Source organism: Lates calcarifer, linkage group LG6, assembly GCF_001640805.2.
Source record: "Lates calcarifer isolate ASB-BC8 linkage group LG6, TLL_Latcal_v3, whole genome shotgun sequence".
NCBI classification, from domain to species: Eukaryota; Metazoa; Chordata; class Actinopteri; family Centropomidae; genus Lates; species Lates calcarifer.
This window is the reverse complement of record NC_066838.1, coordinates 15,129,507-15,155,213: the sequence shown is the minus strand read 5'-3', so window position 1 is coordinate 15,155,213 and position 25,707 is coordinate 15,129,507. Positions and strand designations below refer to the sequence as shown.

Below are 25,707 nucleotides of genomic sequence, written 5' to 3'. Positions count from 1 at the left end.
TTCACGAGTTTGTGTTTTGCCCTCTCTCGGTGAGTCATACAGCATTTCAGATTATGAAACAGATCGAACATACAGAGCTGAGGGTTACTGTCTATTTATAGGTATGATCTCATATCCAACTTTTTAATCCTGCTCTTTATGCCCACATAGAACACTGAGGTCTGTGATACACAGGGTGATGTAACGGGTTAGTGCTGTTTTAGATAGCTCTACAGCATGTGTTGATGATGATATATGACTGCTTATCTAGCAGCAAGCATGAGCATCTGATCTCTGCGATGTTTAAGCTGTAGCAGTATTAATCAGGATGCTAAAGCTTGGATTCATTAAGAGGCCTCAAGTGCTGTGGGAGGGTTAAGTGCTTAAGCATTTATGTGTATATATAGAGTGTATTTAAGTGTGTGTGGCTCCATATTTACATTAAATGCGCTTGTTAATTGATGGAAAATGTGGAAAGTGACACTTTTTTGATTATGAGTTTTTATTGGTATACATATTTTCCATCTGTCACAAAATCATCCATCATAGCTCACTGCTTCTGTTGCCTTTTTCGCTGACCATGCCCTCTGCACAAGCGAACACATGAGCGCACACATGATACACACACACGTAGGTATATGCACACAATCTTTCATCTTTGAGACAAGGTCAGTAAATACAGCAATCTGAGATGATGACAGGCATCAACGGGTGATGCAGATATTATGGTACCTCCTCATAGGTGATATATGATATATCTCATTTGCCAGGAATGCACACACCTCCCATCTCTACAGTCAGGTGGTTCTCGTCAGTCGCATTTACACTTCTCAAACGTGTGTGTTAAATGACAGAATTAACTCATGACGAAATGAACTTTTGAAAACATAAAATGTTGAAGTCTCAGTCCTGTTTACTGACTTCATTAAACTACACAGTATATATTTCTAACACTTATGCGACACATCCTTTATAAAAAACTAACCTATTTATTAAATATAGTAACAATCTCCAGGTAAGCACACAGTTTGCTGATTAATCTGCTGAGATTACATAACGTCCTTAAAAGCTTTCAGTGTATCACTGCTTCATGTCAGATAGTCATTGTCCCAGGCGATATGATAAATGGAGGACATATTATCTATTGATATGCAGCTAAACAGTTATGCTGTATAAAGCTAGGAAATTAGGTGTTATTGCCTCTCTATGTGCGCTGTCAAGACAATGTGTTGCACAGCACCCTTTGTTTAGAATGGTAAAGGTAATATTTCTCCATAAATAAACATAGATTCCATCTATAAAATTACGTCCATTCATAAAACACACACCAGGTAGTTTGTGATTCTATTAACCAGGAAAGTTCTGAGAGGCCTCCCTACACCTTTAAGATGGCAGGATCAGTCATGTGATACAACGCAAACAAGAAAGCTCTCCACACAGAGCAATGCAAGGATCTGATTGGCTGAAACCTGTGAATGGCTAACCTTAATGATTAACATTCATGTCACAACACTGCAGTTTCATTCAGTCCTTGGTTTCCCTCAGCTGGCGCTACGCCAGACTGCACCACTTGAGGGCGCTCACATAAAACTCAGCAGTATGCCTTCAATCCCTCAGTCACCCAGACATGTTAAATGAGGCACAATGTAAAAATAACAAACGTGGAGATAAGGTATATAATCTGCTCTACAATGGAGAAGGGTGTTTCAAACCCTAAAACACATCCGCACTGCAAAATCACTTTAGAAGTCTGTGCGTTTAGCTCTATCAGTGATGCAATAAATAAATCAATAAATTAAATACATTCAAATTAGCATTCATAATACATTACCTGTTAGTATGATAAAACAATTCCACACAAGCAAATCTGTGTCACAATATGTCATTTTTCAAGCTATTTAGTTGTACAGTTCCCCTAGTCAAATAGCAGCATAACCTACGGTCTACCAGTGAAAAACAACCCCTACCAGTGATCAGATTCAAGTCCCTGTCCACAAACTAATTACCTCACTTGATAAACTCACCCTTCACAAAAGGTGAACTAAAATGGACACTCAAAATAATACATTCCAAATGGCTGATATGAAAAAAAGAAAGAAAAAACTTAATGTCAGAAAGATGGAGTGGCTTTGAAATTACAGAAGTATAATTGACCTGTCAACACATCGCCTATATGCATGTTCTGATTTGGCATCCTCCTCATATTAGAACTATTTAATTTTCTGTCTACTACACGAATTTTCTTTGTTCTTGTCTCCTTTCCTGCATAACACAAATGCTCTGTTCTAGTGAACGAAGAAAGACAAGGAGAGGCAGACACTCATTTTATAGCTTTTAGACGCACAGGGGTCTCTCACGATATACTGAAAGACCCTTTGTGAAGACGTCAGGACTTCTAGTAAGAAGCTCACCTAGACCTGTACACAGTGCTTTATCATAACTATGAAATCTTTTATTAAAACACAAACCTAAACTGGTAAATGTGTAGTCACACGCCTACAATATTGTCCTTGAGTCAACCCCCCCCAATACCTGACTTACCTAAAAGAAAAAATATAAAACCACAGATAATATCAGAAGCACAGGTCTATCCATGTATCAAGAGTATAGTCAAACTAGGACAACAACTATCATGCCAAGTCTATGTGTATCTGACAGGCGTTAAGATAGTCATGATAATATTTCCTCACTTTGTTATGTGGTTGGATACAGAGTTATCTTTTGATTGTCTAGAGACTAAATGTAAGAGAGAGAGAGAGAGGCACCAGACAGTAAGGAAAGACAAGTAAAACAAACCAGTAAACAAATAAAGAAGTCTCTATATAAATATAAACTCTAGAATTGTCAGATAACTATGGAGTTGGTCAGCGCTTGATCGATGCACACAAATATAAAACGGCAGTCCTGGAACAGATCGTTTGTCCTGATCTAGGATCAGCATCATCCTCCCTGTTTTCTAACCTTTTTTTAACTGTGAGGCAGGAGAGGTAAAACCAACCTCAGGTCAGCGTCTAAAAGCAACTATACCAGTCTATAAAATGCGCATAAAAGATAGAAGGCACAGAAACACAAACCCACTGTGGAGTGGGGTGGACTGACAGCAGCAGTTTTTTTTTTTGTGGGGGTGGGGGAGCAGACTTGATGAAGCTGCAGGTCTGCTGGCAGCAGATGGGTTGCGTACAACTTGCCATGTCCAGAAAAGAGCAGAGATTTATATATTTGCTGTCTCATTTTCATCTAGTCTGTTTTGGACCTCTGCGTGGATTTATCTGAGTTGTTCACCTCTCTTCTCCCAGTCATGAGTGTGACCCGCAGCCAGAGTCGCATTCAACCGATAATAAACCAAGAGGTGACTCAGTCGTGTTCCTGAATGCACCCCTGTAGACAAAAGTGGCTCCTTCATTTGATCCATTGCATAACCACCCCTGACCTGTGCTGAGCATTAAAAAGCTGGTGTACTTGAAGTCCCACAACAGAACAGAACTATACTGCTTTCCTCCATTTGGTCTTCCAGATCAAAATGAAGGGGGAAGCCACTTTATGCTACAGATGTGATGCGGCCATTTTACTACACACTGCATTCTATTTCATCACACCGTTCTTCTCCTGTGTTGTTTGATTTGCTGTTTTTGACTGCGCAGCTTCTGTCTTTTCACCAACCGGCTTGGCCACAATCATATTTGCCACAACAGACGCTTTGCTCTGTTGTCGCTCCTTCTCCTGTTTGGCAGTGCCCTCGGTCTTGCTGGTGCTACGTTGGTGGACAGGGGTTGTCGTTTTCACAGGGATGGGTACTTTCCCCTGGGGCAGATGGGGGTCTTCTCCGATGTTGACAGTAAGGTTGGTGTAGAGCGGCTCCAGTTCTTTGGAAAGGAGCTCGTAGGTCAGAGAGTTGAGGCCATCAGAACGCCAGTTGAGTCTGGTCCTTTTCAGAAGGTCAAACCTAGAAACATAATATCACACGTTTGTGTGGGTGTGTGTGTGTGTATATATCAAACTTTAAAGAAATTGGTTGATAAAATGGGAAACGAGTTAGATGAGAAGACTGACACCCTCATATCTGTGTGTATGAAACTACAGGTAGCTTAGCTTAGCACAAAGACTGAAGGTAGGGGGAAAACAGCTAGCCTAGCTCTGTTCAAATATCAAAAAAATCTGCCTGCCTTTATGCTAAGCTAACTGTCTCCTGGCTGCATATTTAATGGACAAACATAAGAGTGGTATCGATCTTCACACCAATTTTTTTGCAAGAAAACCAATAAGTGTATTTCCCAAAATGCTGAATTATTCCTTAAACAGTACCACATGAAAAAATGGATCCCTCCATGAAATTTAATAAAGTGCTCCTGACATTGGAGAACAAGGTTAGTTTTGATTATGTTTGTGAATGCAATTTGTGGCGCCATGGCTGATTTGCAGAAGCATGTTTTTATAACCATGAAAATCTTTCCTAAGCATTATAGTGGAGAAAAAAAATATTTGATTCTTTCAAATCAGAAAACCAATGAGTATGCTGCCTGAGGAAGCAGAAACTGTTGGCACCAGAGAGCGCGCAGAGGAAAATGCCAACCTCATACAAAAAAGCATGTCAACAAAAAATGAATTGTAAAAACTCATCATGCGAGGGGTTGGAGATTGGACAGGTTTGGACAAAAAGCGAAGACAACTTAATTCTAATGCCTTTCTCCAGCAATGGGGATGAAGTTCAGACAAATATTAGTGGCACAAAGTGAGTGATTATTTAAAGGGGCATTACTAAAAAGAGGCAGATACACCAGAAAAAAAAGGTCAAGGGAAGAAAATTTTGTATGTGTCCATCTGTACCTGCGTGGATTTTGCTCATTGCCTCTGTCTCCTTTATGCTTGATCATCTTGTAATGACCAATGGCCACTGGGGGGCGCACAATCTTCATGCCAGATAGTCGTACTCTGGATAGGCAGCACACAACAGCAGTCAACAGGAACAGAAGATTCAATCAACAAGAATACTCAATCTCAGAGTCAGGATAATATTAGATCAACCTGGTGCTTAACTATTCATGCTATCTCGTATTACTAAAAGCAACAATGCTACTCAATCTAAGTACATCTAGCTTTTAAGGGATACATTTAAAAACAGGAAAACAAAGAGACCTAGAATTGTGGGTGAAGTTTGAGTACAACATACTTGTTATGGCATAAAATGGCAGTGGAAAACACTGTGGTTCCCTTTTTTCATCTCTGGTGCCAGTCATTTAAGCCAATCATAACATGTAACTGATGTTACAAACATTATGCATGCACGTATGGCAAAATATTATTAAAAAGCCAGAGAGAGAAATTGTAGTTTTGCTTTATGTCGTAGTCTATGCAAGCTTTCGGATTATTAGTTTTCCTGTTGCATTCAGTGCCTCTCATAACAGACTGACAAATGTTAAAAGAGCCAGAGTGGAGAGAGGGGACCGTAGCATATAAATGAGATGAGCCTGAAAACTCTTAAGCACGCAGCCCAGCCCAAATCTGCAAGCTAGTCCATGTGAACATACTCACTGAGCCCACTCCAAGAGACACACAGCAAAGCCACAGCAATGGGAGGGGACGTGATGATGAAAGATGATGTTAGGACGCATAAAGTAAAAAGTCAAAGAAAAGGAAAACATGTGGCAATGAAACTGTAAACATGAGAAAAAGAGATGAATAAGTAAAGCAAAAGATAGTGAGAAAGTACAAGAGGCAGAGAGGCTTAAATGGACGTGCATGTAGTTGCAGGGTGTGGACCTCTGCCACGTTCACCCTCACATTCCTCCTCACCTGGCAGCAATGTCGTCATCCTCTCCGCCCCAGCCCCAGTACTGATTGGGGAACCCATTCATCTTCATGTACTGGTCTGGGGTCACCGCAGACACCCCACCAAAATACTGTGGGTACGGCAGCCTGGGAGAGTCACATCACCAATGCACACTCTTGAAATGAATGTCTCAGCAGGTTGCATTTTTATATCGAAGTCAATCCACGCGCACACTTGACACTGTGCTTTTACCTGTATCTGAACTTGTCCATGGCCACAGACAGGTGTGTGGGGAACTGTTTGTGGCAGGTGTAGGTGTTGTGGTCGTTCTCCGGCAGCAGGTCAACATCATGCAGGAAGATGCAGCTCCAGTCTTCGTCTCTAAGGGCCTCCCGTACCCCGACGTTGAGCAGCTTGGCTCGGTTAAAAGTACCATTCCCCCACTGAAGACAGAAACAGAAGCAGCGGTTAACACTTAGCTACATGTGAATGTATTAATTCTAAAACAAGCACAGCATGTCTTAAGTGCTAAGTTTTAATTGGCTAAGGGAAATCTAAGGAATGTTATTGCAGCACAACAGATGAATAACATCACTCACTCACTTGTACTGGGTCAAATAAATATATCTCAGAGACACATATCTTAAAACCTTATGTGTATGGCCATGTAACCACAAGAAATAAATGAGAGAGCATGTTTTGGTGTGTTTTATTTCGGTGAGCTGACTATTTCAATCAGATGTCTGCATTACTTGATTAATTAATGTCATTAGTACAGAAGTATTAAACCAGGAAGTAACATACTGGTTATATACCAACTGTATATCAGCATTATATAATGTTGCTATTAATTTCAGAAATATTTAAGTGTGCAATGCACAAGCTATATACTGTCATTACATCAGCACAACAGTCTGCTTTTGCTCGTGGAGGGAGACAGTGCAAGCTATTGATAGCCACATTGAAAAACATACGGAGAGTAACACTTTAAAACAACCTGCGTGCACACACAAAAAGTCATGAATAACCTGACCTGCTGCACTATGTAGATGCTGTAGTGGATCTGCTGTCTCTGCAGGAATGGGTGGAGGTGGTAGAGCAGGGCACGGAGGTGGGTCTGTCGGTTCCGGTATGGCACCACTATAGCCGTGTGGTGGCGAGGTTCACAGTCCGGTGGCCGGTAGCGTCCACCCTGGCAGCACTAACGGATTCCTCTGTCGGATCTCCTCCAGAGACAGAGGAGAGGAAAGATGGACAGACACAGGTCCAACTGGAGGGGAGAAAGGAAAGGAGAGGGATTTTTTTTAATGATACTGCTTGGCTTTTAGCAGAGTACCGCACACTGACGATATTCATTCTGCCTTTTACTGTATGTGGACGTCAACATAAACGTCACACATTTAACCCCTCACTCCCTTACCCAGCAGTGGGGAGGGGATCTGGCAATCTCTCAGTGGTGGTCCTGTGGCAGGGGGACCAGTGCCAGAGTTGCGAGGAGGGGGAGGCGGTACTCCCAGATGACTTAGGTTGGTGTAGACGTCATGAGGTCGAGAGTAGTCAAACTCCGGCTCTGTGGTGTGAACCAGGACAGACACCAAGCCTCTGAACCCCCCGAGGGAGAAATAGAGAACAAAGGCAAACTGGAATCCCACCAGCAAGGCTAGCGTGCAGGGGGAGTCCAGAGACCTCCCGTAGCACGCCATAATACAGTACGATCGCAGAGATACGAAGAAATTTCAGGTGGGGAACTTGAATGGAGGAGGGACAGGAGGAGTAATTGGAGGGAAAGTGAGCTGGATGAGGAGGGTGGGGGAAGAGGTAGGAAATGAGCAAGGAGAGGCAGAAGGAGAGGGGGGGGGAGGTGGTCCTGGGGACAGGCTCAGGCGCGCAGGTGGCGGGTATCCATCTGGAGGAACAGGTAATAGTAGTGGTGAAGCTCAGTCAGCACTGCCATCACCTCCTGACCATAGACATCACTGAGAGGAAAGAAGAAAAATGATTGTTAATCACAGTTGTTTTCACTGTTACAGCATTACACCAGTCTAGATGTAGGGTACCTGGGTTTTTTGCAATGGTCTAATTAAAACCTGTCCATAAAGGGCTCACTCCACCTCGCTCCTCCTCTTCCTCCTTTCATCATCAAGCTTTCTGAAAGAAGAAAAAGACCCCAGTGGGTAACAATGCAGCAGCAGATTTGTCTCGGTGCTGCTGTGTGTAGTCCACCATAAGCTAAAATAAGCAGGGGAATGACAAACAGCTACAAACAAATGTCATGTTTGCTTCTTTATTTAGACTGGCTTACTTTCAGCAGTGACATTCCAAGTGGGTGAATATGGAAGAGAAGCTGATGCCTGCGGATCAAATTAATCCAACATCTCAGTTCCCTGTTTGTCCAAACAATTACATGCTACTGTATAGAAAGCATTAGGGAGAGTGGATTAATCTGTGCAGAATTTCCTGAGACAGGAAGGAAGAATTCATAGCTGTTTTTTAAAAATAAAAATAAAAATAAAAATAATTTAAAAAAGCAGATCACCATGGAGGAGAAACAGCGCCATGGTTATCAGGACAGATAGCTCCCCATCCAGGTGATTAGCCTATCAGCATCCATCGTTGGGGCCTATGCAGGCAATCATGGCCAGTGTTTACATGACTTTAGCGAATATATGTCAGTAAAATTTATTCCGCATGATCGCTACATGCAAGATTTCTTCGGTCGACCACAAAGGCTGCTTTCGAATTCTGTTTTTTTTATTCTAGGCTCCACACACGCGCGCGCGCTCTGCTGCACCAGCCGACTCACCAGCACATCCCTGCGACATTTCAAATCCAGCCCCCGGCTTCCTCTGAGAATCGACGGGCCGCTGTCACCACCGAGTGGACGCGATGGACCAAACGATACCGTTTTTTTTTTTTTTTTTTTTTTTTTTTTTCAAAAAATGATGCTGGTCGCTCCTCCTTCTCCTCTTCCTCCACCTCCTCCTCCTAATCTCTCATCCGAGGCGAAATCTCCCTGTAGCTGCTTAGAGTAGAGCGCCGCAGACGCTTTCACACGCAAAAGCATCGCAAGCGCATATCCGTCCAGTGTCAACACAGGCAAGTGCGCCCTGCCTCATCCAAACGCGGCTGTATCATTGAGTCAGATGGGCTGGGGCGCACCTCGGTGACGCACTGGGCGGCATATTTGAAAATGAAAATGAAATGATGATTTTTGCCACTGATTGGTTGATAAATGCTTAAATATTTGACTTTATAAAATCCGGGATTACTGTTATTTGTCTGGGTGCAAATTGAGCTAGTGTGGAAGTTGGAGGTCCAGTTTGAATCTTCATAGGCTACTTATTATAGTATCACTCCACATTATTTTAGACTGCATGTTGTCATATTTAAGTTATCAGCTGTAAATGTTGTATGTATGGGACTTTTTCATTTTTTAAAGTATTTTTTTTCTGTCTAGATTCATTAGGGTTAATTTTCTGCAGATTCCTCCATCACCCTGCCCTTATTTCTTTCTGTAGAAATTTGTGTTCATCTGTTCTGAAGATAGTCTTGTGGGAAAGCACCACACTGAAGAACTCCGGGGGAAGCGCATGAAACTGTGAGATTGCAGAGACAAATGAGTCTCACGATACAGTAGGAATGTGACAAGAAACTGTGGTACAACCAGTCAAGACATTTGTTGTGGCTAAAAACAGCTCTGACACAAGCACACACTAAAATCTAAAAAAAACCACAGAACATCAGTTAAACATTTTCATTCCTCTCTTCACTGGAAGAAGGACTCTTAGTCAAGATAAGTCACTGTCGAAGACAGATTAAAGGTGCTATATATAGATTTTTGCTATTGTTACATAGCCAACGTTAGCATTAACAGATGTTTACTTAAGTCACCCTTGTGTTTTGTGCAGACTGGACTGACTGACTGGGGCTAGCTGATTAGCATGCTAAACAGAGGCGAAAAAACAAAACAAGAGTTAACATTAGCATTGCTAATGGTGGGGACAGCTCTTGATGCTGAACTTGCAACATTTCCATTAGACTGGTAAGTAAATAGCTGCTGATGCTAACGTTGGCTATGTAGCGATAGCAAAAATTTACATATAACACCTTTAACTAACATTGATACAGGAATTCCATATTGACCCCGTTTGATAAAAAGACTATTTTTACTTTATTTTCCCTTTAAAGATATCATATGAAATATTCAAACTGATGACAAATCCATGACTTCAGGTCGACATTGCTGTAAACTTGATTTTAAGACATCCTGAATATCTTTGTCTGTTTTTCTCTGTCATACATTTCAGGATTGAATCCCACAAATGACAAAAGAATCCATTGTTGTCATATGCATGTTATGTGACAGTGTTGAACAAGTGTTAAAAATCTCTGTTTAGGCTTTTTAACACCTTTACAAAGCGTAGGATTCATTCTTCAAATGTTTTCCATTTTTGATATTTCCTCTTTATTTCTCACACAGCATCCAACCCAGGGGCATCAGTTGTTCACTGGCTTAATGCAGCAGGCTAAAAATGGTTTTTATTCACATGCAGCAGTAGCTTGTCAGATTACAGAACAGAGACAGGACAGAATACTTATGGTTAAAGTAGTTCCACATAGGCCTACCAATGTAAACAGGCGAACCCCCCCAGTAACCCTGAAGCAGATAAAGCATAACAGAAAAACTGTGCAAAACAATGCATCAACACTACTATTGTTTGTAGCACTACGTGAACACACTGCCTTCATTGTGTCAAAGCAAAGCGGATGTGTGTTTTCTCTATCTGGGGAAAACCCCCACCACCTCAGTGTCCCCTCAAGGAATACTGTATTAAAGTATCATACAGACAGTATAATATTTAGTAAAGGCACAGAACAGACTCCTTACAAAGGTATGCTGGTGGTTCAGTTACCTCAGGTGAATAAGAAAAGATGCTTAGCTCTGATGAAGGGAATATTAAACTGTACCTCTTGTTCCTTTAATCACTCGACTGCGATGATATATACAAAAATGTTGTTTAACTGGTGATAAACATGAGCTGAAGTTTCAGCTTTTGTGCAATTGTTTTTGTGTCTGCAGATGGTGGAAAATGGCCCAGTTCTGTGACTAGTTGTTTATTAATACAGTATCATTTAATCACAGAGTTGAGGACCAAAAGGCTTCAGACCAGTGAAACAGGGACAATGTGATGGATTTCCCAAATCAGCACACACAGAAAGGCATACTGAGCACCTTTTATATATATATATATAAATCTATAAAGCATTGCGTTTCTATTTTTACTCCAAAATGTTAATAAAACAAAAATGACCTCTATCACAATAAGCACTATTGTGGGAAAAAAAAGGAATGAAATGCTTCACAAGTTTTCAGGACTCATTTTTCATCGATTTAGACATGGGGAAAACATTCTTCTCAGACAGTCTCCTCTTTTCAAATGGTAGAACTCTAAAACCTTAAATTTAAAAAATGCGAAAACTCAGATGAAGCACTGCAAGCGCTTTGCTTTACGGCTCCCTTCAAGTTGTGTTGTTGTATTGTTGACTTCTCCTTCTATTTAATCAGTTTATTGCCCATTTTCTCCATCACTCAACCTCTCTCTCCAAAAAAACATTAATAATAATAATAAAAAATAATCTTCTGCAATATGAACTCCCTTTCCTCTATCACTCAAGTTTTTTTCATTGTTTAAATTATCTGCTCCTCCTCCATCACCTTCCCCTCAATCTCTCCATCTCTCAGCATCTCCCTGTCTTTACTTTTTGTAGTTGCCAAACTGAATGGCCAGCCGGTCGCTGACACAGCGGAACGTTGCGGGCTGCACCTCCCAGTAGTTGACAGGGTTAGCAAACAGGCTGATGCCGTTATAGAACGTCCTCTTCATCCCAAATCCTCGAGGGCAGAAGTCATCCACACCCACCTGGCTGATGTTGTTGGAATGCAGGTACACCACCTAGAAAACGGGGAGTTGAGGAGTGGAGGGTGAGTGGAGCTTTGTGTTAAACATTCAGTCTCAGGTGTTTATGGGCACAATAGGCTCACCTGTAGGTATTTCATTTCTGGGAGGCCTCTGGGAATACGAATGAGGCGGTTATTGTCCAGATGCAGCTCTCTCAGCCTGGGCAGGTAGGCCAGACTGCCATTCTCTATGTTACGGATATGATTATAGCCAAGGCCCAACCTGGAAAAAATGAGACAAGGAGGGAAAATATGGAATAGTCAGAAAACAGGGCACTGCACGGTACATTACCCTAACTGTTTAACTACTTAGCTTAACTGATTATTATCTTTGCAAGAAAATGATATTAAGCCAGGTGAAAATTAGAGCTACAGCAGCCTGGCAATGCTCCTGTGACTATAAATAATCCTGTTAGAGATCACAAGTGTGTAGGAAAGAGGTGAAAGAGAACTGGGGTATGAGGGAGGAACAAAGTAGAGACAAAAATATTGAAAATATTTTAGTAAGAAAAGCACAGGAGTAAGTTATGAAATAAATAATGGCTGAATTCCATTTAGCTGCTTCAGTTTCAATGTCCTGGTATTGCTTATAGTGGCCCACTATCACACTAAAACCTATGTACCCATATACAGAGCGGAGATACCAACCTCAGGTTCTTGTTGTGATGCTTTTTTTCATCCTACATTAAAATGTAGGATTGGGAAAACACACTCAAGCTTACAATAAACTCTCAGTGTCTTCCTACTACTTTTAAGTGGCATGTCACTGAAGTTAATTTTATTACCCCTAAGGGGCACTGCTGACTGGCAATGTGTCATTTTTTTGTTAAACCAAAGGATAATTCTTTACAGCTACACAAGCAAAGAAATCAGCTATGGTTAGACATGAGTATGGTGTTGAAGTGCGGAAGGTACCTGTACAGGTTTTTGTAGCGGCTCAGGTCCTCCAGTTCTACAGCCTGGATCTGGTTGTGGTCCAGATGAAGTTCATTGAGACTCTCTGGGAGATCTGAAAGACAGACACTAAATCTATGAGACTCCATTTTAGGGTGAGATATAATTTTGTCCCATGATCCTTTTCTTTTTTCGTGGCCGTACCACTTGGCATTTTATTTTTGTTATTTTTTCACCATCTTGACACTTTGCTTGTTAGAAGTACTTGAAGGGATACACTGACATTTTGTGAAATGCAATGAGTCATTTTCTCAGAGTTGGTGCCATTGTTAAATCTTTTAGTTAAATGCAAATCTACAACCAGCAACCACTTAGTTTAGCTTAGCATAAAAACTGGAAATGGGGAAACAGCTAGCTTGGCTCTGTCCAAAAGTGCAAAAATCAGCCTACCAGCACCATTAAAGCTCACTAACACATTAACACAGCAAAACATTCTACGCCATTTGTTTAATACAGACAAAATTGTAAAAAAGTATAAAAGTAACAATTTTGTGCTGGACTATTTCTTGACCTGGAGCAATGACTTCCTGGACTCTTGCTGTTGCCATACAGTTGCCAGGCAACCAGCAGAGACTCCGTTGTACAGATTAAACAAATAATAGTCTTGACAAGAATATTTACCAAAATATATAAAGATAGCCTGAAGCAGTGTGATATCTCCATTGTAAATGTGTCACCATTTTAGCCACACAGAGGAGTTTTAATACCTTTTGGCACCCCACTCAGTTTGGCTTCTGATATACGCAGATAATTCAGTTTCAGTCCCTGGAAGGCTCCAGGCTCAAAACCGCTGTTCTGGATGGGGTTTGCTCCCATTTCTGCAAGATAAAGGGAATAGTTGTGGCACGTCAAAATACAGTCCCTTCAATCTTCAAAATCCAATGCCAGTGCTATAAAGTGGCAAAAGCAGCGGTGGAGCACCACAGAATGTAGCTTAGATTTGTTGAGGTCATCACCATCTCTGACCTATGCAGTTCATGTTGGTCAGTCCTGCGAAGGCTCCAGCTGCCACCTTCTTGATACGGTTCTCATGGATCCTGATCTCAACCAGAGAGGCTGGCAAGTTCTTAGGGATAGTGGTCAGAAGGTTTTTTGAGAAGTAGAGCTTCTGCATGTGCTTCAGAGGGACAAATGCTTTGGGATGGACTTTGGAAATAAGGTTATTCCTCAGAGACAGACCCTGAAAAAAAAGAAAGGAATCAAAATTCAACACCCATGTTATTTGACCTGTGTGAAAACGTCAGTAGCACCCAAACAGTCAGAAAATGAAAAGAAAGAAAGTAAAATACGCAATAGCTTGTTTTTGAATTATTGGTCTCTAGTGAATGAGTGTCTGAGTGAATTAAAAAAGCAACAGTTCACAGCAGTCCATCACCCAGCAGACTGTCTCTCCACCTGCGCTGGCTGAGAGATGGAGACAGATGTAGGCTGGGGTAAACAGACCTTAATAGAGATCTTATTGTATAATGTCATGTCAGGAGTTTCCTAAGCTGCCAGACTTAATATTGCTCTTGGTCAGCACTCTTGAATGCGGGTCAGGAGTGTGAGCAAAGCCCTTCTGCTAAGAAAGCTTGAATACTCCCATTTGGCTTCGGGCTCAAACTTTAATACAATTAAAGCTCTCAGAGCAAAGGGTGGTGGAGACAGAAAAAGAAAGGAAATGAACCTCTAAATCCCTGAGGAAACAGAGGGTCATAATGATATTTCACACACTACCGAAGCCAACACAGGCCGAGCTGAATCAGTCGCACATCCTTGAGAGGTGCTGAGCTGTTGCTGAGAGGTAAGTTATGAATGTGACTAGACCGTGTGTGTGTGTGTGTGTCTTACATATAAGTTAGTAAGGCCTTTGAAGTCATTCTCTGTAATCTCAGTGATACGGTTGTTCTGCAGGTCCAGGAACTTGGTGTCTGGAGGAATATTCTTTGGCACCTCAGTCAGACCTGAAGACAGGACCAATAAAAACACAGAAGGGATTTATACTCCATTAAATGCTTCCACGGGCGACTGTGAGTCGGCACCCTAAAAAGCAGTTTGTTTTCAGTGGGCAAACTCTTAGGATATCTTAGTCAGACACAGACTTGGGAAAATAAATAGTCAGTGTGTGTTTTAAAACCTCCATCAGGCCTAAAAATTAAACCAGTCACACTCCCACACGATCGCAAATGAGCACTTTGGGGCTCCTCGTCTATTATTTTAATGAGAGGTGGACATACACACAACCGTGGAGGTCACACACAAGACGTCAAAGCAAGACTAACATTACTGGTTTGTCACTGACAAAGACAAGTACACGCACACACGCTCTCTCACACACAGAAACACAAATTCCCCTAACACCAGATGGGGACACCAGATGTTTTCCATCTGGTTTCCATTTGACAGAAGTCACAAAGGATGTGACTTAAATACCTTCAGCGAAATCACACATCAAATAAAAGGGAGACAGGCACAACCCAGACACATACAAACAGAGAAATACAAGCTGTGTGTGTTAATGTGTGAGTGGTGGAGCTGCGATTTTACTCGGGAACATAAGTGTCTTAATTTTGGTTTCTTTGTGACAGAAAACACCTGCTGAGAAGTCATGAAGAAGTTGTGAAAGTTTGAGGCAAACATCAGCGGCAGGCGTAAACACCAAGAGCTGTTATGGTTAGGGTTGTTTATGAATATTGTTTACCGAGCAATAAATTCATTCAGGCTAAGAATGGGTTACAACAAGTGGATGGCGTTCAGAAATACACCTGCGTTATTCCATTCAGGGATCATTCTGGAAAAATGACTCAGCACCCGCACAAACATGGCAACCAGTGGTCATTAACAAGACCACATCACAGTAGCCACGTGGACATGTGTATCAGATGTGGTCAGTGGCACAGACAAGCCACTGGTAAGCGGATCCCCGACCTCATCTGGACCACGACCATGATGCAACCGAGGGCCTACTGGAGAAAGAGAGAGAGAGAGAGAGAAAGAGAGAGCCAGCTGTCCCACTGGGATCCAGTCTGCCACCGACCACATCTGACCCGCATGACTCTACCCAGAGCTGTCCATTGAGAGTTAAGTTTAGATATATGGCTTTGGCTGTACTGCGCCACACCCTCCATGTCACCACACAGGATCAAACCCTCAGCAGTTCCCTCTGACATTCTGTTCAAACCACATCCACGCAGTGCTGACAGATCTGGAGCAGTGGCTGAAGAGGCGTGGGGTTTTTATGATGTAGACTCATCCAAGAAATTAAACAGCGAGATCAGTTCATTAGCTGTGGGTGAAAGATCAAGTTTCAGGCCTAAAATACAGTTTGAATTATAAACCAGACTCTGTCGCTAGGATTTACTTTTTTTTTTCTTTACTGTAATGAAGTTATTACAGCTGCTGTGAGGGCAACATGACTCCAAAGGTGCAAAATGTTACCAGGTGGATTTGTGTAGCAGGAAATATTTACCTTCTGGTCAACATGTACAGCTTTTTCAACATGCATCCTGCCAGCTGGAAACCTGTGAATTTGTACGCCTGCATCAAATTTAACAGACATAATAAACAAACCTGAAAAAAAAAAAAACTTTCACCAAAACCCTGATTAACCAAATCCCTTAAACCCCTCCAAAAACCCACCAAAACCACAGCTCCTCGCTCCGTATCTGCCACAAATCTCAAAGCCTCCACCGCAAACTGACAAAACTAGCACCCTCTTAAACCCCAGCGCCCCTCAACACAAATACCCGACATCACTCTGGGATGCACGCTGAGAGGAGACAGACGCCACCGCCAAAATACATCTGTTCTAAATAAGCACTTGACATCTCGGAAATTATACGCTTCCACATTTACCCGCTGCAGAAAGACCAGGGACAGTAAATATATAGAGAGCTAGTAAAATGATGATTCGACAAAACCATTATGTCTAAACACAGACAGCTTATTAGAGTTATATAGCCAGTATAATGTGAGGAATCTTTATATCCATAAATAAGACTGAATTAAGTTTCTTCCCGTAAGAATAGACACAAGAACATGCTCTTATAATATCTACAGTCAGGAAATTGTAGTGTATCTTTATATGGAAACATGACTAAAATTAAGTCACAGACAGACTGTAAAAGCATCATGGAAAGTTTTGTTGATTTGTCTGAAATATTTTTGTATTATAATGCTAAATATTATCCTACATATATGACCCACTCTTCTATCTTTAAATCTCCTTTAAACTATAACTCACGCTTCCTCCCACCCTCCCCTCCTGTTTTGGGTTTCCATTAAACATCTCGTCCATGTCCCAAAAACAACATGAAGCAGCTCCTTATTTAAAGACAGTAGGAAATGATAAAAAAAATGAAACTATTCATCTCCTCCCATCAAAGTGTCCCTTTTTTGTCATGCACTGTCGCCTCTCTTCTCTGCCTTTCTCTGGCTCTTGATCCCGTTTTCGTCTTTCTTGTTTTCTCTCTCTTCCTCCCCCCTTCTCTTGACTCAGTGTTTTCTGCTGCTTTTCTGCTGGAACTGTTTCTCTCTTCCTCTCCCACCCAGTATCTACACACAAAGTCTGGAACACAAAATCCCTCAAAGAGATGCCTTCCCTTGTGAAAACACACCAGCATTATCGTGAGGGAGAAATCCCTCCCTTAGCTAATACACTAGAGGAAGGTGGGGGAGCTTTATTCTCTGGAGCTATGGAAGTCATGCAAGGCTTGGGTCATGCTCACTCACTCTGTCATTCAACCCATTTGTTTTCCCCTCTGAGCCTCATGCCACACTCAAATGCTGAGAAATGATGACAAAGCATCGCATAAACATGCATCTCTGTTGTTTTTCTGTCTCGCACACACGCACACTCTCACTGACCGAGGTCAGAGCACTGGACGACCCGGAGGCGACAGTGACAACCGAAGGGGCACATGTGTATGTCAGGGGGCAGGACCTCCTCGACGGCTGAGCCTTCTTCCTCGTCCCTCATCATCGTCATCATCCCGCCGCTGTCCATGCTGTCCATGGCGAAATCCCAGAAGCCCTTCTGCTCGAAGGGCAGGGCAGAGGAGGGGGAGAACAGCCGGGCCACGCACAGCAACAGCAGGAGGGAGCAATGTGGCAACATTTTTTTTTTTTTAACAAGCACACCTGAGAAAACAGACGAAGAAGGGAAAGTAGTGTCAGTTTTATTGAGCATCAATGTGCACACTCAGTTGCCTGTTTTTCAGGTACACCTGGCTAAAATGAATGCGGGCTAACATAGCCCTGTAATACATCCAGAATTACTAAAAGTAATGTTTAAATGAGAGAGGTGTTGAATCAGCTGTTTGGGGGCTGTAAAATGTAGTGCTGTTAAATTACATTGCATTATACTAATATTTCGTCCACTTCGTTTATATCAGTAAGGATAGAGAGGATTATGCACATGGGATGTTGTAAAATGAGAGAAAAAAAGAAAGAAAAATTGCATGACCATGGCTGGATTACTGACTGGACAGAGCAGATGACTGCCCCAGACTCCTGGGAGCCCCAGATCCCTGGGGGACCCAAAAGTTCACTGTGTGTCATCTGATTTTTGGTTACTGTATTAACAGAAAATAGGTCAGGAAATTTGTTCTACTATGTCAACTATCAGCTTAGATGCTTCTGGCATTGTTACTTAATTATTTTTTGGTTTATATTGTGCTTGAATTGTGCCTCTCTAAATACCTAAGTCATCAAAAAACTGAGAGACACAAAAAACCTGGGGCAGGTCGAGTTATTCCAGCATATAAGTACTTTCAGTATTTTCAGGGCAAATAATGATGCTGCCCTGTGTAGTCTGCTCTGGGCACTGTATTTAATGGGAACATGGAGACAACAGAGTTGGTACACAATGCACAGAGGGCAAGAAGTGGTGTGTGTGTACGTATGTGTGTGTGCCTGTGTGTGGTGGCAGCATCAACAGAGGCCCAAATGAAAAATAACCACAACCCCTCTAACAAGTTAACCCGGCAAAATGCGTGAGAGCTACAAATTAATTGAAACATAGGCTGCAGATAGCAGTCAGTGATAAACAGACATTAAATATTAAATATTATGAAATGGTCTGGCTGTCCTTAATTACAAAGCCCTTGTGTTTACGCCACACCTAACGGGCAGACCAGGAGCTGAAGGCTGGTGGGTAGAAATGCACTCATTCCCCCTGGTAGACCTGCCAGGAATCGACTCTGGGAAAGAAAGTCACTTAAAACCACACTGACAAAATGTCACTGTATGCTTCCTGCACACCGAGTCGATTCCCAGGAGGGTAAGTCTCTTCTCGCTGGCCAATCAGATAGTGCAGAGGACATCACCTCAGCGGTGGAAAACTTTATTCCTGCAGCCGAAAGAGTCAAACAAAGCCACCATTCATTTAGAGGGGAAAACTGGGTGTGCGAGACCAAGTGCAAACGTGTGCGTGCGTGTGTGCATGTACACGTGTTTGAGTGTATGTGCATGTCATGAAACACAGACTCCATGATGTCATTGGCTGTGTGGATGCTCACACACACACACACACACACATGCTGCTAATTGAGGTCACCAGACCTGTGAGCATGTGTGTGTGTGTGTGTGTGTGTTTGTTTGCTAGCTTTATTCTGCCTGCCCTGACCTAACTAACACTACAGCGCTCCCCTTAAATCTAAAATCTAATTCCTAGAAAAACAAATTATTACCAGGCCAACTGATCCCTACAGCGGGAAATCATGACCCTTAGCCTGAAGCTAATCCTATGAAGTAAAGCCCAGTCCTACACTGGACCATGGGGTGACCTAAAACCCCATAATCTCTGACCTTGTTGTGTTAATTCCTTCTCTGATCTCCAGCTTGATGCCAATGGTTAGCATAATTTCCAGAGAAGTTAAAGGATCTGTCACAACATGATCTGGGTTTTCATTGGAAGCGAAGTTTGGCTGACGGCATTGTCAGGAACAAGGGACTAATGAATGAAAAATAAAGGAGTGATAACTCAAAAGAGCAAGAAAAGAACAGGCTGAAGGCCAGTTTATCTACCAGAGTCTCTGTCATGTTCTTCTACTGAACATGACACAGTTCAAACATTTTGCCCTGCCTATTTCACTTAACATCCCAGGATATTTACAGTAGCACAGAGTGTTCACAAGAACTTTGAGTGGCCTAAAAGCAAGACCACAATAATAATGCTTGTGATGGGCTTCAAGCCTTTTTAACCTCGGGGAAATGCTTTTCATTCCACATTTCGAAAAAAAAAAAAAAAAAAGATCTCTAATCTGATACTGATTACAAAAATAGACACTGAAAAAAAAAAACACCCCACAAAGAAAACCAAGAATGTGGTCAGAGTGATGCATCAAAAGCGTGTGGGTGATGAATTAACAACACATGCTTATCAACTCAGTTTCACCACTTACTGACCACATTCACAGCCTCACTTATAAACACATTTTAGCTTTAAGCTCTGAACTATATGTGACATCCAGTGAATGAGAAAATTATATATTTTCAGTCTCTGGCTGTTGCACTTTAAAGATGCTCATGCAATCCTCTGTAACTCTGAATCATTTTCACCCTACTCAAAGAAAAAAAACATATTCAGGGACATCAAAATCTGTGAAACAAAGAGTCAGTGCATAATGTGGACCTGGCCTGGAAGAATGAATAACTGGCCCCTGCAGTCTGCTCCCTGCAATAAAAATAGCTGCCAAATTATACCATTTTGCAGAAAATAAAAACCCCACTGGCCTTGGTTTGGCCAGAAGAATGCAGCCAAAAGGACACAGCTAGGGCATATATAGTCAGCATCACACAATGACACGCAACACACAAAAGAGCTGGAACGTGCACAGAAAGACACCAGACTTATTTATGCACCTACAATTTCTGCAACTTGTGCCGTGCAACATTACGGGAGGTAGGACAAGTATATACTGTAAATCTAAAAATGTGACACCCATGCTCTAATCTGTGGAGACATTTTTCACCGGTCCAACCGATGATTTGTCTGCCATTGGTAGAGATGCGGTAGCGGATGGAGGTTCGCAGACAGAGGTGTTGAGAATGATGGCTGAGGGAGGAGGAAGGGGGGAGGGAGACCGGAACAGGAACAGTCTATTATCATCCGGGAATGACACGTAAGGCTACTATAAACACAACATGACGATAAGACTAAACTATATCCCACAATCAAGCAGCGTCTCTGGCGGTAATAACCACTTTTATCCAGCCCTTGTGTGTGCATGAATTCCTCTCCTCTCCCCTCCCTCCAGTTAAATAGTGAACATCCGATCTGAGACGTAAACAAACCAGAGGCTTCAATCTTAATTGCTGTTGCCCTCTCCTCCCATCCAAAGGCCAAGAGTGGTTTAATGGATGGATGGATGGCTATTCCTGTCTCGCTTACTGTTTGTTTGGAGGGGGGGGCAGACAAAAGAATGGAAAACATAAAAGAGGAGCAGAATGACAATTATGAGGCAGACAGACAGAAAGAAAGAGTGGGAGTTGTGTTAAGGTGGGAAGGATGTGGGCGATTAAGCTGCTAAAGATGCAGGGGAGTGTAAACACCTGTATCACAGGTACAGCAAAGCAGTACTGTCTTGGCGGCAACATCTCTACTGCACTATATGGCCCAGAAGTATGTGGACACCCCTGTGAACAAACATTTTTTTGGATCTGGGGCTGTTTTTCAGGGCGTCTCACTAAAGTATCTAGCACCTCCAAGCCCAGCTTTATCACTCAGCATCAGTGTCTGACCTTGCTAGTGCTCTCAAATGGGAACAAATCCCTGCAGCCAGGCTCAAAAAATCATGCAAAAAGCCTTTTCTTTTTTTCTTTTTTTTTAGAAGAGCTGAAACTGTTACAGCAGCACAGAAACCCCACTGTATCGAAGCGACATGTTCAGGTATCGCACCTGGGTGTAACGTTCATGTGTCTGCATACTTTTGGCCATGTGGTCTTGGCACTTAATCAGATGAAGCATTCTCTCTCCTCTACAGCAGTGATTATTTCCCCTCAGTTAAACAGGGGAGAAAGAACAGGAGGAAATCCCCCTCAGAGTCAAAGGTGTGTCAGCTCATGCCCAGTATGCGCACACAAACACACACACACACATAATATGACTGTCTGAACCTCTAAATGTGGTTAAAGCTGTCTAAACAGGCAACAGAAGACAGACACTTTTATGAAAGGAAGAATTCCAGTGGTTTACTGTTGGATTAAAAACTTGAAGATAGGATTAGGGAAAGACAGAGCAGCAGAGAAGTTAGAAGAGGGGATTCAGAAATGCATGTATAGGTGGATAGATATCAAGTCATAATAAAAAAGCAGCAGTGTTGGTGAAGGCCCCAACACACCCTACAAGTGCATCATCTGTTTGAGTTTCCCACACTGGGCGTCTGAGATTAGCTTTACATTTCCTATATGCACTATCCATCAAGCGCTGGGTACTTGTCAGGCCTCACATCGACCACAATTACTTTGATGTGACGCCAGTTCCCACAAGGCAGCCCTTTGCCCTTGTCAAGCTAAACAAACATATATTTAAGCTATATGCTCCGTGTGCTGCCAAGAACAATCATCTCCTCGCGATACAACACACAGTGTTTGTTCTCCCATGACCACAGCTGAGAGAAAGGCAATCACTGTTACCTCCCACCTAGTCTCACACAACCTCTGTTTTCTCTCTTTCTTTCTTCCTCTCATGAACCGCTGCCACCTTTTCTGTCTGGGTCAGTGGAGAAAGTTTTAATTTGCACGACTGTAAAATCATCAAATTTTATGAGCACACAACCCCCGTTTTTACAACCGCCCTTTTTATTCACAGCTGCCGTTCTTGTCTGAGTCGTCGGCGGACGTTGAACCCTTTGGCACAGACATGAACGAGTGGTGAAGCTTTGAGGTGAAGAAATCCATTATAATATTGATTGATACGTCGAATGCTGGCTCGTTTTATCTGTGCATTCATACTTAGGAGAGCATCAGCTCCTCAGGGTGCGTTGGCAGTTGTGTGAGCAGAGTTAAGGTGGGGCAGAGCGCTTACCAAAAGTGCCAGCTGGCACCACAACGCTGGTTTATTGGCAGCCGCCACGTCAACACTCAGTGCCGATTACCGTCACTGGTTCAAGCTGATCAAGGTGCTGACCGAGCACAAAATCTTTGACATGGACTAGTATTGTGTTGCAGGGGATAAATCTAATTTTGGCTGGAGTCGTTCAATGTGATATTCGTTTGTTCTCCAGTGAGAATCCCCCACCCACCACCACCACTCAGCCCATCATGTTATTCTGAGCAGGATCCAAGCTGCAATAAACTCTGACCCCTAAAAAAAGAAAAAACACTTAAATGTTTCCTTACTGGAATGCAACTTGGCCCAAACACATTCTCAAATGTACACACACATGTGTAAACCATCTATGTATTTTAGTCTCAAAATCAGACGTACAAACTCCAAAATGATCAGGTCATTTTGCTGACCTCCCTCATTTCCTTACACCATGTCTCCTTCGCTCCACACATGTGAGCACTCACAGAAAGGCAGACAGACAGACACACACACACACATACACGCACACACACACAGAACCCAAATTCATGTACTCTTCAGACACACAGGCTGTTAGTGCTAGGCGGGTCCGGTAGGAGCGTTCGGGTGGAGTTAACTGCCCCAGTGGCTGTAATTTGGTGACTGCTGTCCCTAAAAAAAGGAACTTTTGGCAGCTTCCCTGTTGCCGCCAAGCTTGGATGTGGTGGCGAGCTGCTCAACGCTGCAGAGATGAGGCCTAACCAGAGCAGAACAGAACAGAGGGCAAAGCAAAGCAGGACAACAGAAAAAAAAAAAAAAAAGGCCAACAGCAGGGGGACAGCTGACCTGAGCATCCATGCCTGTGGGCAGATGAGCCTCATTGAAAGTATGTGAAGTATTCCAAAGTTTGTGCCAGTCGTAAGTGGGCTATGAATAGAGACCATAAACAATGGCAGCTTTTTGAAAAACCAAAATGGAACAATCAGCAAATTTTTATTGTCCAAAACGTGGCAACAGACAACATTTCCAGAGCACAAATTTAACTAGGACTTGAATTCAAAATCGTAAGAGTAAGGGAAAAATGCGACCACTGATTTGGCATCAAACTTAAACTGATCAGCGAGGGACCGCGGCGAGGAACAGAGGAATGGAGGGTTTGAAGTCAGACAGGGAAGGAGCATTGAGATGAATGTTGAGACAGACACAGACAGACAGACAGACAGGTGGATGGACAGACAGGCAGAGCAGACAGACGAGCAGGTGTAGGGGTGGTCAACCCGCAGGCTGGCTAATAGGCAGTCAGACTAGAAGGGTCAGGAAACAGACAGATTTAGACCATCATTTTCACCGTCTGACCATTGACTCCAGAGTCAGACTAACACTGTTTGCTCTGTCTTTGTACAGAAAGGTGACTCAGTTAAATACACCGGTATAAATGGCTCAAACATGGTAGTTAACCATAACTGGACGTGAAGTCAACAGCACAAGACAGAATGGGGTCACAGAGGGATAGAAAGCACTTCTTTGAAGGACTGCGTATTTGTTTGCATCGTATTATGTGACAAAATAAAACAGAGCGAGGGAAAGAGCTGAAGATGTATAATCTTCCTGCCAAATAAAGTTTCTCAGGCCACAGTTCTCTCAACACATTTCAGCCAGAACACTGTGTGTATACAGAGGTTGGATTTGAGGGTAGTGAAGGCCTGTGTACCAGAGCGGGTTGACTTGATTGGCACGTTTCACTATAATTATTCTGCCTAAATGATGATGCACGGGACGGACGTAAAAGTCCCTGTATAAATGCCCATGCGTTACATTTAGAGCCTGATGAGAAAATAAAGGCGCATTGACGTCGGGTTAAAGTGAGCGGAAATGAAAGGTTCGCTTAATTATTATCTCGTGCCCTAATGATTGCTCCCAACTGAGTCTTTGGAGACTCGTTGCGCCATCTAGTGTCACTCCGGGAGTCAGAGCTGATCGAAAAATTACAGCATCAGATGCTGCACAGGATGGAACAGGTTGCATCAAATGGTTAGATAATAGGGATAATGTCTTACACGATGCGTGGTTAAAAAACAGAATTAAAAGACTAAAGTTTAATAGATAATTGACAACACAGTGCAAACTATGTGTAAACAACGTGACAACTTTAACAGAAGAATAAAAGTTTACGACATAAATCTGCACATCTGCAGTAAAAGTAGAGTTTGTAGCCACTTTGTGTGTGTTATATGTCAAATTCAGTTGATTTCACCACAATATTCCAGCAGCATAAAAGATTCTAGATATCACAGTAACTTTACAATTTACTCTTTCTAAGTAAAATCAGCCTTAAAGAAGATAATAAGTTGCCCCCAGGTCATTTTGAAGGTTGAACATCACATATACAATAAAATAACCCAACTCCCCTACCTTCTGGATGGAGATAAGAAATTAATTCCAAATTCCAAATTCCAAAAAAAAAAAAAAAAAGGTTGAAGGGTGTTTTCTCACTCGTCTGCTTATCCTGGAGATTTTTTTTTTCTTTTTTCTTTTTTAGAAAAAAAAGAAATGTCCTATTATATTTTCATCACATTTAAGGGTAATGGCAGTATCTCCCTGTGGTCCTCTGACATCCAGTCGCAGCTCCTCCGCCTCTCTGTGCCACTGCGAACCGTGTCAGGGAACCGTGTGTGCGCGTTTCAGTCCAAACCGAGGAAATGACTCGAGAGCTCCGGGGGGGTCGAGCCCGTAAAGTTAACGAGCCAGCCTCCTTTCTCCCCTTTTTGGATGGAGGAAAGAGGAAGAGGAGGAGGAGGAGGAGGAGAATTGGGGGGGTGGGGGGTGAGAACTGTACATCTGTGCCATTATCGTAGCTATTACAGTAAAACTGACTGTGGCATAGTTTTAATATTAGTAGTATTTCTGTGATCATTTAAACAGTGACCATGCAAATATCATAGACAACATTATAGGAATAACATAGGAATATCACAAAATCTTAAGGTACGGGGGTGGACAAAATAAAAGAGACACCTTATAATAATAGTCTTACCTAATGCAATCCAATAAGCCTATAAG

The 25,707-nt window shown here is 42.4% G+C and overlaps 2 protein-coding genes across 2 annotated transcripts; both read right to left on the bottom strand.

Annotated features, from left to right (window-relative positions):
- Window positions 1–462: 462 nt before the first annotated feature.
- On the bottom strand, window positions 463–10,041 carry b4galt3 (UDP-Gal:betaGlcNAc beta 1,4- galactosyltransferase, polypeptide 3). The gene is given in 9 exon segments (XM_018668100.2): window positions 463–3,922; window positions 4,804–4,908; window positions 5,770–5,892; window positions 5,999–6,189; window positions 6,780–6,938; window positions 6,940–7,016; window positions 7,167–7,722; window positions 7,804–7,894; window positions 8,550–10,041. Coding segments are annotated over 7 exon segments (1,299 nt in total). The 5' UTR covers window positions 7,450–7,722; window positions 7,804–7,894; window positions 8,550–10,041; the 3' UTR covers window positions 463–3,561.
- Window positions 10,042–10,185: 144 nt separating this feature from the next.
- bgnb (biglycan b) lies at window positions 10,186–25,382 on the bottom strand. The gene is made up of 8 exons (XM_018668101.2): window positions 25,060–25,382; window positions 17,505–17,777; window positions 14,490–14,602; window positions 13,626–13,839; window positions 13,367–13,477; window positions 12,621–12,714; window positions 11,790–11,928; window positions 10,186–11,700 (listed from the first exon to the last, which is right to left on the bottom strand). The coding sequence occupies exons 2-8, from the start codon at window positions 17,752–17,754 to the stop codon at window positions 11,503–11,505; spliced, it is 1,119 nt and encodes a 372-aa protein (XP_018523617.1). The 5' UTR covers window positions 17,755–17,777; window positions 25,060–25,382; the 3' UTR covers window positions 10,186–11,502.
- Between the last annotated feature and the right edge of the window lie 325 nt (window positions 25,383–25,707).

Bases quoted from the DNA above. Each gene is read 5' to 3' on its own strand.
- bgnb (XM_018668101.2), bottom strand. From the start codon at position 17,754: ATGTTGCCACATTGCTCCCTCCTGCTGTTGCTGTGCGTGGCCCGGCTG. The intron at 13,840-14,489 runs GTAAGACACACA...CTTTTTTTTCAG, and splicing joins AAGGCCTTACTAACTTATAT to GGTCTGTCTCTGAGGAATAA. The intron at 12,715-13,366 runs GTATTAAAACTC...TCTGTCTTTCAG, and splicing joins ACTGAGTGGGGTGCCAAAAG to ATCTCCCAGAGAGTCTCAAT.